At 36.7% G+C, this 13,609-nt stretch overlaps 1 protein-coding gene across 1 annotated transcript in view; it reads right to left on the minus strand.

Moving 5' to 3' along the window:
• The window catches only part of ITGA8 (integrin subunit alpha 8), a 199,477-nt gene that overhangs the window by 154,864 nt on the left and 31,004 nt on the right, over positions 1 to 13,609 (minus strand). Inside the window, exons 4-6 of the mRNA XM_054436441.2 lie at positions 9,806 to 9,929; positions 4,569 to 4,630; positions 3,426 to 3,471 (exon numbers count right to left, since the gene is read on the minus strand). Of these exons, the coding sequence (XP_054292416.1) occupies positions 3,426 to 3,471; positions 4,569 to 4,630; positions 9,806 to 9,929 (232 nt within the window). The remainder of the gene's footprint in view (positions 1 to 3,425; positions 3,472 to 4,568; positions 4,631 to 9,805; positions 9,930 to 13,609) is intronic.

Genomic DNA, 13,609 nt, shown 5'->3' on the forward strand with positions numbered 1-13,609 from the left:
AATGACTATTCTGATATTAAGACAATGGTATTTACACATGAGTTTCTGAGCACTGCCTGTAGAATTTGCCAGTTGTCTCTGGGTTAGAGCTAAATACCCTCTTTCCTCCATCCCACATACACACTGTCTTTGCTGTTTCCTTTAGCTATGTCTATAAACATTATCATCTTAAACCTGAATAAAATTTTAAATTCTATGTCTCAAACATGTTTCTATATGCCATTGCTATGGCAAATTTTTAGCAAATCATTTGTCTTAGACATTTTTTCAGTTTAAGGAAAAGAATGGATTATGTGAAATTAACCAAGTGAATTAGAAGAAAACCTTCCATAAATATAATTTTAATTTTGTAGCCATCTGTTGTGCAAAATATATAGTTTTTCAGTTTGCAAAGTAGTTTTTAAATACCAAAATGTTAATTATTTGATGTTTATAATTGTATATGCATGAATTGAGCTTAACATTAAGTTTATATACAATTTTATCATAAATCCTCTGGGCGCGGTGGCTCACGCCTGTAATCCCAGAACTTTGGGAGGCCGAGGCGGGCGGATCATGAGGTCAGCAGTTCGAGACCAGCCTAACCAACATTGTGAAACCCTGTCTCTACTAAAAATACAAAAATTAGCCAGGTGTGGTGGCATGCAACTTTAGTCCCAGCTACTCAGGAGGCTGAGGCAGGAGAATCACTTAAACCTGGGAGGCAGAGGTTGCAGTGAGCCAAGATCACACTACTGTACTCCAACCTGGGTGACAAAGTGAGACTTGTCTCAAAAAAAAAAAAATCATAAATCTATCTCTCCTGGATCTTTCTCAATGACTTTTAAACATGATCAAGTTTCTTCCATTAAAAAAATTCCTTCCTCAACTCTTAATCTCAGATTCTACTCTATCCTAAACTTTATAGCCCAAATTACAGAATCTTCTCAGTATTCTCTCTCTAGGCCTCCCGTCTATACCCATGGCCTGAGTTATCACCAGTATGCAAGTGACGAAAATTTATATTTCACTCTAGATATTCTCTGGGCTTAAGCCCTAAATACTTAGGTGAAACCCTTTGGGTATCTCAAATATTTTCATACACAACAGAACAAGAAGTAAACTCATCATCTTCCCTCTCCAGCCCACTCTAAACGGGTCCTCTTCCAGTGTTCTGTATCTCAGTGAGCGGCATCCACCTACAGCCATTCAGTAGCAGGCGTCAGAAACACTCCCTTACCATCTTTCTTCCCTTACCACCATACATCCAACCCATCATTTAGGCTGCTTATTTTGCCTCCAAAGTATTTCTTACATTTCTCTTCTTTTACAGTCAGTACCATCATCGCTCTAAGAAACAGACATCTTTACCTGAAACTTATACAACTTGTTTACCTTATAAACTTAAAATTAGTTTATATCCTTGGAACAACCTTGTAACTACTTTGCTGATATTTCACGTTGGCCAACTTTCAATCTATTTTCTGTAACGCAGCCAGAATGATCTTTTCAAAACATAAATTCGATTGTAGCACTCCATGCTTAAACTCACTTCATAGTTTGTCACTACACTCAGGACAAACAACAGCTTCTTACTCTAGCTAAAGCCATCTATTTAAACTCTTAAAATCCCCCAGTGGTTTTCCATAGTTTGTAGAATAAAGACAAAACTGCTTAGCATGGACTGCAAGCCTGCAATGTGAAACCTGAATAAAATTTTAAATTTCTTTGTCTCAGATAAATGCTTCTATATGCCATTGCTATGGTAAATTTTCAGCAAATCATTTGTATCCAACGTTTTTTCAACCAAAAGAATGGATGATGTGAAATTAACATAATTTATGATAAAAATATCATAAAAATTTATGATAAATTTTTAAATTAACATCATGTTAATTTCACATCATCCATTCTTCTGTTAAATTAGGGGGCCACTCCATACCACCCAAGCTCTTCTTCCCTCACTAACTCCGGTCACCTTGACTTTCCTCCGTTCTCACCTACACTGCCCTCCTGCCTCCCACAGAACATCTGCACGTGGTCCCTCCTCTCTTCACCTAGGTTACTCCTACGTAAGGTCCAGATCTCAGTTCAGGGTTGTTTGCTTTCCAAGTTAACTTTGCGCTGCTGCTGGCCTATGCAGCACCTTAGCAAGAATTAGAAGACGTCGTTTCCTCTCGGCAGATGCTGTCTGTACCTGGGTTCATGGCTCCGTAAGCAGAGCAAGGTTGTATTCCAGCTCCCTGTCAGCCAATGGTCGGAGGACAAAACACACCTAACCACAGCCACCGAGGAGAAGCCTCCTAATTTCTCCCAGCCCCATCACCACATGCCTTTGCTTCGGATTGTGTATCACAGTTGGGGGTTCTTGGGTACCCCTGTGAGAGTTCGATTAATGCCTGTTATCATTCTCTAGATATTAACCTCCATGACAGTAAGAACAATGTCTGTTTTTACTCATTAATGTGTCCCCAGCCTCTACCACAGAGCTTGGCAGAGCCTCAACACATTGTTGATGGAGAAATGAATTGTTAAGTTGCAAGAGTATTTTAAAATATTATTTACATTACAGAGTACAGGCTGGGCAGTGGCTTACGCCTGTAATCCTAGCACTTTGGGAGGCCGAGGCAGGTGGATCACCTGAGTTCAAGAGTTTGAGATCAGCCTGGCCAACATGGTGAAACCCTGTCTCTACTGAAAATACAAAAATTAGCTGGGCATGGTGGTGGGCACCTGTATTCCCAGCTACTCAGGAGGCTGAAGCAGGAGAATTGCTTGAACCTGGGAGGTAGAAGTTGCAGTGAGTTGAGATCGTGCTATTGCACTCCAGCCTAGGCAACAAGAGCGAAACTCTGTCTCAGAAAAAAAACAAAAACAAAACAAATGAGAGTACAAATCAAAATGATGCTTTCGTTCTCACTCATACATGGAAGCTAAAAAAGTTGATCTCATTGAAGTAGAGAGTGGAAAAGTGGTTACTAGAGGCAAAGATGAATAGAGATTCAGGTATAGCCAGAGATGGGTTAATGTACACAAAAGTACAGCCTGGTAGGGGGAATAATTTCTAACATTCTATAGCACTATAAGGTAAATATAGTTAACAACAATTTATTGCATATTTTTAAATAGCTAGAAGAGATTTAAAGTGTTCCCAACACAAATGATCAATGTTTGAGGTGATGGTTATGCTAATTACCCTGATTTGATCATTACACATCATATACATGTATGAAAATATCACATGTACCCCATAAATATGTACAACTGTTTTGTCAATTAAAATAAAATATTAAAAGCAAAAAAAAAGAAATAACTCTTCATTTGAGAAACTATGAATAAGGATATAAAATTAAGGTAATAGAAAGTAAACATTTAACACTACTTCTGGGTCCATCCTTCTGTTAGTAACAACAAATGTGCTTTTCTGCTCTGCCAACAGAACATACCTTGCCAGTAGAAACTCCCAGGTCCTCCCACAATAAGGTCTCCATTCTACAAAACAGAAACAGCAACAGCAACCATAATTGGAAAAGAAATACTAAACATTTTTAAAGGGTTATAAATAATTGTTAATAAGCATTGCTCTAACAATTTGTTACACATAAAAAGCAATTTTTAAAAGAGATCCTTCTGAGGCCTGCAGTTCATTTTCTTTCCTCTTTTGTTTTCAATTATTTAGTGTGTTATCATATTAAATAATTTTAATTTGACTCAATTAGGTAAGTTGAACTCTCTCCCTTGAGAGAGATAAATTCCGTTTTTTGGCATTGCCTCTTATAAGCAAAATATCAACATGTTTAATGCTGTGCAATTTTGCAGACATGGTCTTTTGAGCCTTGGTGATAAAAATAAAATTCTGTTCCAATTTATTTCAAGGCCATAGTAATGCCTATTTTTTTCCATACATCCCCAGTGCCACCCCCTTCTCAGGAGAAAGAGCAAACACATATAAGACTAGCAAATATAAACATTTTCTCATGAATTGACATCCTCACCTTTCATGCCTCATATCTTTAACTCTCAGTGGAAAATATAAAAACAAAAAAGTAATGATAAAAAGTACGATAAAAGACAGTAAGCAGTTTATACGTTGATGAAATTTTTCTATACTGTTTTCAAAACCACAGAATCTTTTCCCTTTACATTCTTACTGAACATCTCTTTTTAATTTTGTGAAAGGATATATGAATTTTAATATTAATATTAAATGTAACTGGTCAATTACAGTTAACAAATAAAACAATGAATAGATTCTTGTGATCTTTTTAAGAAACATTTCTTTACTGAGTTTTTTAGATTTTCATTTAAAAAATTATTGTCACAAAGGGTAAGAAGAAAGGCTGTTGCTTTTTATCATGTCTATTTCTCTACTATTTAATAGGCTGCTATGTGCATAAATTATTTACATAAAAATAAAAAGTGAATGGAAAAATTTTTTTAGAAAGCATTTGCCCAAACAGGCTAGGTATGCTCCTCAAGATTCTTTGGTTCTTTGGTGGTGGTGGTGGTTTTGGGGTGTGGGAGTGAGAGGCGGAGGGTAAAAAAAAATCAGATTAAATATTAGAAACTGCAAGACCAAAATAATTCACCTTATAAAAATCCAGACTAAATCCTGCTTGGCAGTAACCCTGGCCTTCCGGATCAGCATTGCCTAGAACGATCAAAATACATAAATGTTATAACGTTATCATTCCTGAAATATTTTTTAATAACCAATTCAGGATATTTTGTTATTTTCTCTAGAAACTTCTAAATTAAAAATGATCAATATGTGTTTTATGTTTATTTTTAAAATGTTGTCCAAGTAATTTATTAAACATATTTATGTCTATTTTCTTACACCAGATAGCATTGTGATTCTCTAGTAAGATCAACAAGAATAACATCCCTTTTGGCTACTCTATTGGGTTTTATGACTCACGTTCGTTTGAAGAAATAAAATCTCTATCTTTGACTATATTCCAAATTTCCCATGAGGCAATAACGTGTCTCTCTTTTGCCCCCTCGTGCTGAGTGAAGGCAGATAGGTCTGTCATTCCCAAAAGGTGACACCTTGAGGAAGAAGGGGCAGTGCAAGATGACCTTTGTAGATGTCATCTTCTGGGCCACCAATAAGTGTTTCTACTGTTATGCTCTTTAATAGGAACTTAATTTTAAGTTATCCTATTATGGCCGGGCATGGTGGCTCATGCCTGTAATCCCAGCACTTTGGAAGGCCAAGGTGGGCAGATCATGAGGTCAAGAGATCGAGACTATCCTGGCCAACATGGTGAAACCCCATCTCCACTAAAAATACAAAAATTAACTGGGCATGGTGATGCGTGCCTGCAGGCCCAGCTACTTGGGAGGCTGAGGCAGGAGAATCGCTTGAACCCGGGAGGCAGAGGTTGCAGTGAGCCGAGATCATGCCACTGCACTCCAGCCTGGGTGACAGAGCAAGACTCCATCTCAAACAAACAAAATAATAATAAAAATAAATTATTATAATAAGCTAGGTAAATTGGGAAATTGCATTTCTGGTCACAGTCTCACTGGACATTGCAATGCTAGTGTTCACAAAAGAGAAAATTCCAGTAGTGGCTTATCTTGCTTTCCATCCAATATGATTCACTAACTCATTGTCCAATAGGAGCTCATGGTACAGTTGTAAGCTATAGGCAGGCCAACACGTTGATTTCAAGGCTATTGTTATCAAAAGTCTGTAGGGCATTAGGACTAGGAATTTACTACTTATAACTTGTACTTTTAAAAGAGTTTCCATAACTTCTAACATGCCTAAAATAGCCAAAATGTAGTGAATTAAGTAGAGGGAATCTCAATCCTGCATAGTTAGATTTGGACATGTAAATAATGACTCCTTTCTTATCAAGGATATTCCTCAATGGAAACTGAAATAAGAGGACAGGAAAGGAAATACATGTCATCACAGGAAATATTGATGACTGGGCATGCGTCTGTTCAGAAGCTTTTTGAAATGGACCTGGCCTTTCCAGCTTCCCTTAGAATGTCTTCCAGTTTTTTCTTTCCTCTGGTCATTACTTAGCTAGTTTTAGCACTGTCATCATCAATTTTTTCCAGATGCTCCCTTTTTTTTTTGAGATGGAGTCTCTCTCTGTTGCCCAGGCTGGAGTGCAGTGGCGCGATCTCAGCTCACTACAAGCTCCGCCTCCCGGGTTCACGCCATTCTCCTGCCTCAGTCTCCCGAGTTCTTTATTTTTAAAAACACTTTTTGACCCCATACACTGCATTTTAACAAAATTTGTTCCTTATTTTACAGCTATATTTCATGATTTATGGTCATGAATCCTATAAAGTTCCCTAAAAGCTCATCTCTGTAATCTGGAATATCTGAGTACCAATTTTCTAGAAGCTCATATGTGTAAATGTTTATATGCATCCAGAAGTATATATGGATGCATGAGATATTACTCTGAACATGTATGTGTTCATATATGTGTTTTTATATGTATTTTTCCATGCACAAGCCTTTTAAAAATCCCTTTTAAATTCAACCCTGACTTTTTATTTTTATGATTGTAAATTAAATTATTCGAAAGGGAAGAAACATGACCATTCTTTGAAAGTATTGCTTTAAAACAGCAGGCTGAAAAAAATTAAGAGAAAACATTCATTTTTTTTTAAACAAAATACACTGAGAAAATAATCAGCTCCAAATGTTTATTGTAAGTGGCAATTATAATAGAGTGTGAGGTTCTTTCCATTGCAAAGTCTTTTTTTTTTCCTTGTTGAATCATAATTTCTGAGAGCTGAAGGAATCTTTCTTCCTGGGACTTCAGAGCATCTGTGAACTTGATAATTATGTCCTAGAGTGAACTCAGGAATCCAAGGAAGCATGTGGATAATTTGCTGCTACATGTTGACGTCTCATCCAACAAATGGAAGGGTGTGTGTGTGAACCATCTCCACCTGAATTATGAATGACCATGAGAGCCATAGGCAGGTCATCAATATGAATGAGCAGGTAGTGGCTAACAATATCAGCAGAGGAGGTTTGCAGTGTAAGATTAACATGAGGAGCTTCTTTAAATTCTCTTTCGAAAATAATATTGCTGATGTTTCCTGTTCTGGGATACTGACCATATGCTCGTGAACAAGCTGGCTTTGTGTTAATGATCTGTGAACTTCTTGGCCATGACGGGAAGTCTGCTTCTTGGATGATCTGAGGAGGAAGAAGTACCCGTAGGAATAGGGAGACCAGGAGGATGTGAAAACTGTGGCTATACACCACAGAGGAAATAATTCATGGCAATTTATTGAGCTATTCTGCAACTCAACATGTGCTCCATTCTGTCTTTGTTGAGCTGTTAGCCTACTGTGTCCATGTAGCTTAAGATGCAAATGTACATTAGTGTACTTTTTAAAAAAATCGTTCAAACTCACTCTGAAATTTTCCCCTAGAAGTCTACATTTCATGTGCTGTATTTTGATCTGAGCCCTCAGATCCCATACAGGTAGTCGGGCAAAAAGGCAGAACAAGGAGTGACTAGTTTTATAAATATCATCCTTGAAGGCAGTTGGAAGAATAACCTACATTATCAAGGCAAAAGGCATATGAAGGATGGTCTTGTCTTTTGTTACAGTTATTTGCTGTTTGTTGAACAAGCCAGCTTGTCCGTGAGCATATGGTTAATATCACAGAATAGGAACATGGGCAAATCATGGAGTGTAGGATATGGACAGGTGTAAATATTGATGAAACAAGTTCAATAATGAATCTTTCCACTACCATTCATTTTCTGACATATTTTGGATTTCCTTTGTTATTGTTTGTGGGATTTTATCTTTAGCATAACAATACTGACCTCTTAATAAACCCAAGGGCACAGCACTTTGAATGGAACATGACACAAACTATGCCTCGTGTTGGTTGTTGCCTGAGTCTGGGAAGTTTCTCTCCTCTCTTCTCCAATAATCATTTGGTAGAAGAATCCCTTTCTATCGTCTTGTCTAAAATGTTCCTCCTCCCCTGGCTTCCCCAGCACAGGTCTCTCCCTCCTTTCTCGTCTTGCTGTATTTTTTTGTAGCACTTTTCACTGCCTGACATTGTATCATAAACACATTTATTTACATGTTTACTGTCTAGAGCCAGTTCCTTGAACAGAGGGCTTTTTTCCTCTTGTTCTTTGCTGAATTCCCTAAACATAGAAGAGTTATTAGTGTACTGCTCAATGTGTGGTTTTTCTTTTTAAAGAAATCCTGCATTGAATAAATAATTGAGTCCCATGATCTACAAAGAACCCCTACTTTAAAGCTATTTAAAATAAAATCCTTATTCCATGGACTATCCATTCAGCTGACATTTGTTGTCATCTGAAGAAGTGTCTGATTTACTTCAGTAGTTTTAAACAGAAAGCAATAATCTTCTCCTTGTTAAAAATCCTCACTAAAAGCCATCAGAGTTAAAATGTTCAAGCCAGGTGTGGTGGCGCACAGCTGTAATCCCAGCACTTTGAAAGGCTGAGGCGGACGGATTGCATGAGCTCAAGAGTTCAAGACCAGCCTGGACAACATGGCAAAACCCCCTTTCTACAAAAAATGCAAAAATTAGGCATGGTGGCACATGCCTGTGGTCCCAGCTACTTGGCAGGCTAAGGTAGGAGGATTGCTTGAGCCTAGGAATTCAAGGCTACATTGAGCCATGATCAACCATCATACTCCAGCCTGGGTGACAGAGTGAGACCCTGTCTCAAAAAAAAAAAAAAAAAAAGTTCCACTCCCAGTTCTTTAGGCTTCTAAATCTCAGCAGCCTCTTTGTTAACCCTCTAATATCACTAATCTATTTTTCTCTTCATTTATTTATGACATTTGATCATTATCTTCCCTACATTAATCCTGAATTTTAAAAACACTCAGGCAAAAGAGGGAAAATTTACGTTTTAGAGTTCAAGCTAATTTGGGATTTAGTTTTTTTTTTTAAATCAATATCCTGAAATCAGTCCTAGAATCTTCTTTCTACTACATTTGCCCTCCAATATGGTCTTGTGAATTATCAACAAGAATGAAAATCCATAGGTATCTTATCAACAAATCCTAGTGATCTATCTGGCACACTGAAAACTGGAGGAGTTAATTAAAGGACTCGGAGTAGATGAATCCACCCGTCTATCCATCCATCCATCCATCCATCCATCCATCCATCCATCCGTCATGCTATCCCGAGTCTTGGGTATTCCACAGAGATAAAGTGATTAAAACACAATGCCCCAAAGATGACACTCCCAGGTTTGCTTTGAAGACTGCTTGGCTGCAAGATTCTTAGAACTGCCAGATGAGATTTGAACTCTAAGTATACAGAGTCATTTTGAAAAAAAGGATTAAATATCTTAAGCAGAAAGGCATATCATGCAGACCGTCTGCATACACAGCTGGTAAAGAAGAAACAGCCATTGAGAACACAAGCCAGACAGAAATCTCAAGTTGAACATATGCCCAGGTCCAACCATGCTAGCTAACACCATTTTGGCAATAAACAAGTAAAGTGGGCAGTCAGCATTCTTTAGGACATGGAGCGTGAATTTTGAACAGCAACAGACACTTTATGGCCTAAGATAAGGAACCAATCAATTCTGCAAAATATCTTACATCAGAAATGTTCTAAAACACAGAAGATCAGTAGAATTCCATGCTTTTGACTTGCTGTCACATCAAGACACCTGTAAGGCTGACAAAAATCTTTACCTACCCTCAAAGCTTTTTCCTTGCAACCCTGTAAGTTATCAATGGTATTTTGAGCCTACCTGCACTCCTGTGTACAATAGAAAAGTGCTTGAGCTAATGTTCGTTTCAAGGAATAAAAGTTGCTTACTGTTCCGGCAAGGAGAGAACTCGGCATAGGCGCTGAAGTTCTGAATTGCTACATAGCAGGTGCCAACTGGGTCCTTTTCTGGTGTCGGTTTAAGAGTTCTCCAGTGATATAAAGGAGCACAGGCCTAGGAAACATCAAAGACAAAAAAATACATTTTTGATGTAGGTTTCTCATACTATAGTTTTATTTGAATTATTGGTATAACAAACTTAAATTATTGGGTGAATGAATTGGCCTCTAGCATGCTAATGAGTACGTTGGTCATCAGAGGTAATTAAACTTCCAAAACAAATTTTTAATGTTAACACACAGTAGAATTGGTGAAAATTAAATACATGCAAAAAAAATGAGTTTTCTGACTTTTTTTTTTTTTTTTTTGGAGACAAGGTCTTGCTCTGTCACCCAGGCTGGAGTGCAGAGGCATGATCACAGCTCACTGTAGCCGCAACCTCCTGGGCTCAAGTGATCCTCATGCCTGAGCCTCCCAAGTAGCTGGGACCACAGGCACACACCACCATGCCTGGCTAATTTTTTTTGTTTTGTTTTTTGTAGAGACAGAGTCTCACTATGTTGCTCCAACTGGTCTCAATCTCCTGGGCTTAAGTGATCCTCTTGTCTCAGCCTCCCAAAGTCCTGGAATTATAGGGAAGAGCCACAGCACCTAGGCCCCATAGAAATTAAATTTTTTTTTGCCCCTAAAAGCAAGCAGAAAATAATTCCTAAAAGCGAATAACTCATATTTCTTTTCTTTTTAATTGGACCTACATAAAAGCAAATGATCATGTAAACAGTGAATTAATCAGTGTGATGTCTTATGAGAACAAGTTCCTTTCTGTGTCTAATTATTGCTTTTAAAAGATAACTTTCAAATCAAAGGATGCAAACAAGCTAGTAAACCTCTGTTTTGTGACGCCCCCTAGTTTATCACGGAAGCCGCATGTTATGACTTTTAAACAATGACTTTCATCTGGACGCACTTCTCCATTTTCACGTGTTTTTGGCTTGGTTTTTCACTTCATGGTTTTTATTCATGGCAAAACTGAAAGTAGAAGCATCTTATGCCTGTTTTAGCAATTTTATCAGGGATGATCAGAAAGTCAGTAAGAGAGCATGTTAATGACCTACAAGCATTTCCAAGGCATTAAACACCACAGGTGAAGCAATTCAAGTCTCTGGCCCTCCTTGTTATGGAGAAATTTATCGAGACAAACTCCAAAGCCCTCAGACAATCTTTTTGAGAAAGGAGAGTTATCCAAATTATTTCATAAATGCCCTCTCCATTCTAAGGCAGCAAATAACCAAAGGGTTAGAAACAAAATGTCCTATGCTTATTTCCAGCTAACATATAGAGTGGTAAATTAAATAATGTTGCATACTGTACAAATATTTGCTCATACGTTGGAACCTTTTTTGGAATTGATTTAACTGCCCACAAGACTTATATATTAAGGTTTGCATATAAAGCTTGACTAATAGATGTATAATATGTTGAATTAAATGCATGCCTATCAGATAGAAGTTGAAACATAATTTTACAATACCAAATGATTATGCATTTGTTGGTATATCTTTGCTTTTATGATTTATAATTTGTCATATCAGAAACTGATTTGATGCCTCATCATGCCTTGTCATTTTCGGAATGTTGCTTTAGAGAAAATAAGACATACTTTATGTCATTGCTTATGACCCCTTTTTAGAAATACATTATGGTAAAAAGAGGGAACTGCTTCTGAATTAGTTTGCCTAATATCAGGAATATTATCGGCAAAAATGAATTGAAACAACAGCAAGAAAAACATGAAATGATCTGGCTGCTTTTTTAGAAGTTTAGATTCTCACAAGAGCACTGTATGGAAATCCTCTTCAAGTAAATGAAATAACAAGAAATCCTCTTCAAGTAAATGAAATAACATTTTCTTAGGAATGAGAGAGGAAAGAAATGCTTATGAAACATTAGCATGGTTTGGACTTCTGTTTTTCTTGCCTGGACCTTCTGTAAATATTGTACCTGATTCTCCAAATACTCATCTCTAAAGACAGAATCCTAGAACACAGGGCTGCTAGCCTGCCTTCTAATTTGATAGTATGGTGTCACACTTAATTCCAGAGAAGTGAAAAAAGATCCCAATTTGAAAGTAGTCTATGCTTCCAAATCTGTCCTTGGTAATTTGGCCCAATGTGTAACTATTTTTAGTAAAGATAACTCCTAGTCTCAAATAAATTACCCTTCTACAACTTCAGTTGTTTGGTTTTGCCTCTCTATATATTGTAAAGTCTTGGCCAATACCCCAAAACTCTCTAACTCTTCTAGGTTCCCCAAGTTATCTGGTTCATAAATTCAGCATAAGGTGCAGATGCAAAAGCACAGGGAAGTCTACATCATGAAGCATTCACTTGTATAGCTTGATCTTCTCCAACTGGCCTCACCTTCTGTTTCACCAAAAGGCATTTCATGCCATCAAAATGCTTTCCAGTGTTTGCCTGATATTAGCTCTAAAAAGTTACTCTTTCAATCTGCTCAGTTTCCCATTGATGTGAAACATACTGATGGGACATATTTAGGCTTTGACCCAAACCTGCTACGTATACCCGTGGTACCTGGATATACAAAAATGATACTTCTGGAGGTAGGATTTTGCAGTTATAAAATTACGTCATATAGGAAAGAATTTAAATATTCATTCTGCTAAGTTTCAGCACTCAAAAAATTTAGCTTGAAATATACTCTTTATTATCCTATTTCCCATCACGTATTTTAGAAAATGCAGGCATGCCAAAAATTAATCATTTTTTTATTATGAACATGGTGTATTATTTTAGTTTCCATTGTTTTGAGGGTTTCTACAATTATTGAATAAATATGCAACTATTATATGTTATAGCTAAAATTTCAAGACACACAAAAAAATCAAAACAGTATCCAAAAGATTTTCAAAGCCCCAAACAGTTATTACAGAGTTAATTTTTCAACAGCAATTCCCAAAAGTCACATACCACCTTAAAAAATTCTTACAAATTCTGGAATGTGAAAATTATATTAATGCAAAGACAACTCTACAAAAACTATATTGTAAATGTTGGATTTCTTAACTGGAGAGGGCTATATACACTTTATACATTACCTGTTTTATGTCAAAATCTTTTTGGGGTTAACAGACTAAATAAAGTAAGGCATTTCCTTTAGATACTTATTAAATCATAATTCAAGTAGCTTTCAATAAATCCTAAAAGCCAAAGTTATTGCTTTATTGTTATAAGGAAATTCAAGCCAATAGGCTGAAAAATTCCCCAAACTAAAAAAGACTTCCAGATTACTTCAATAGTCATTTGCTTCTCAGTAACTTAGACATGTATCATTGCTCAGAACAATAAAATAATAGAATTATTAAGTCATAGCACTTTGAAGCTGAAAGATTATCTATTTGAGAATGAGTGTTTTTACTTTAAAAAGTATTAATGAACTCAGAGAATCATGCAGTTAGCTGTTCAAAAATTATTATAAAAGACAGCTTTCCTTTCGGTGTGAAAAGGATCAATGAAACCACAGCAGATTAACTTAGCATCCTTATGGGAATAGTCCCATTTTTCTGGTCAGATTTTAAGTAGTCCCTAAGTCAGTCTTAAGCACTACAATATTTTACCACTTTAAGATTTAGCTTTTACTTTTCTTAGTTGTTTTTGAAATATTTGAAAATATTTAACTGCTCTTCTGGAAAACAGGCTTTATTTCCTATAGCTTTAAACACTAAAATACATTCTTTAATTTTAAGCATTTCATTGCTTTTAAAATGCCAACAGGCT

Source organism: Pongo pygmaeus, chromosome 8 (genome assembly GCF_028885625.2).
Source record: "Pongo pygmaeus isolate AG05252 chromosome 8, NHGRI_mPonPyg2-v2.0_pri, whole genome shotgun sequence".
Taxonomy (NCBI): domain Eukaryota; kingdom Metazoa; phylum Chordata; class Mammalia; order Primates; family Hominidae; genus Pongo; species Pongo pygmaeus.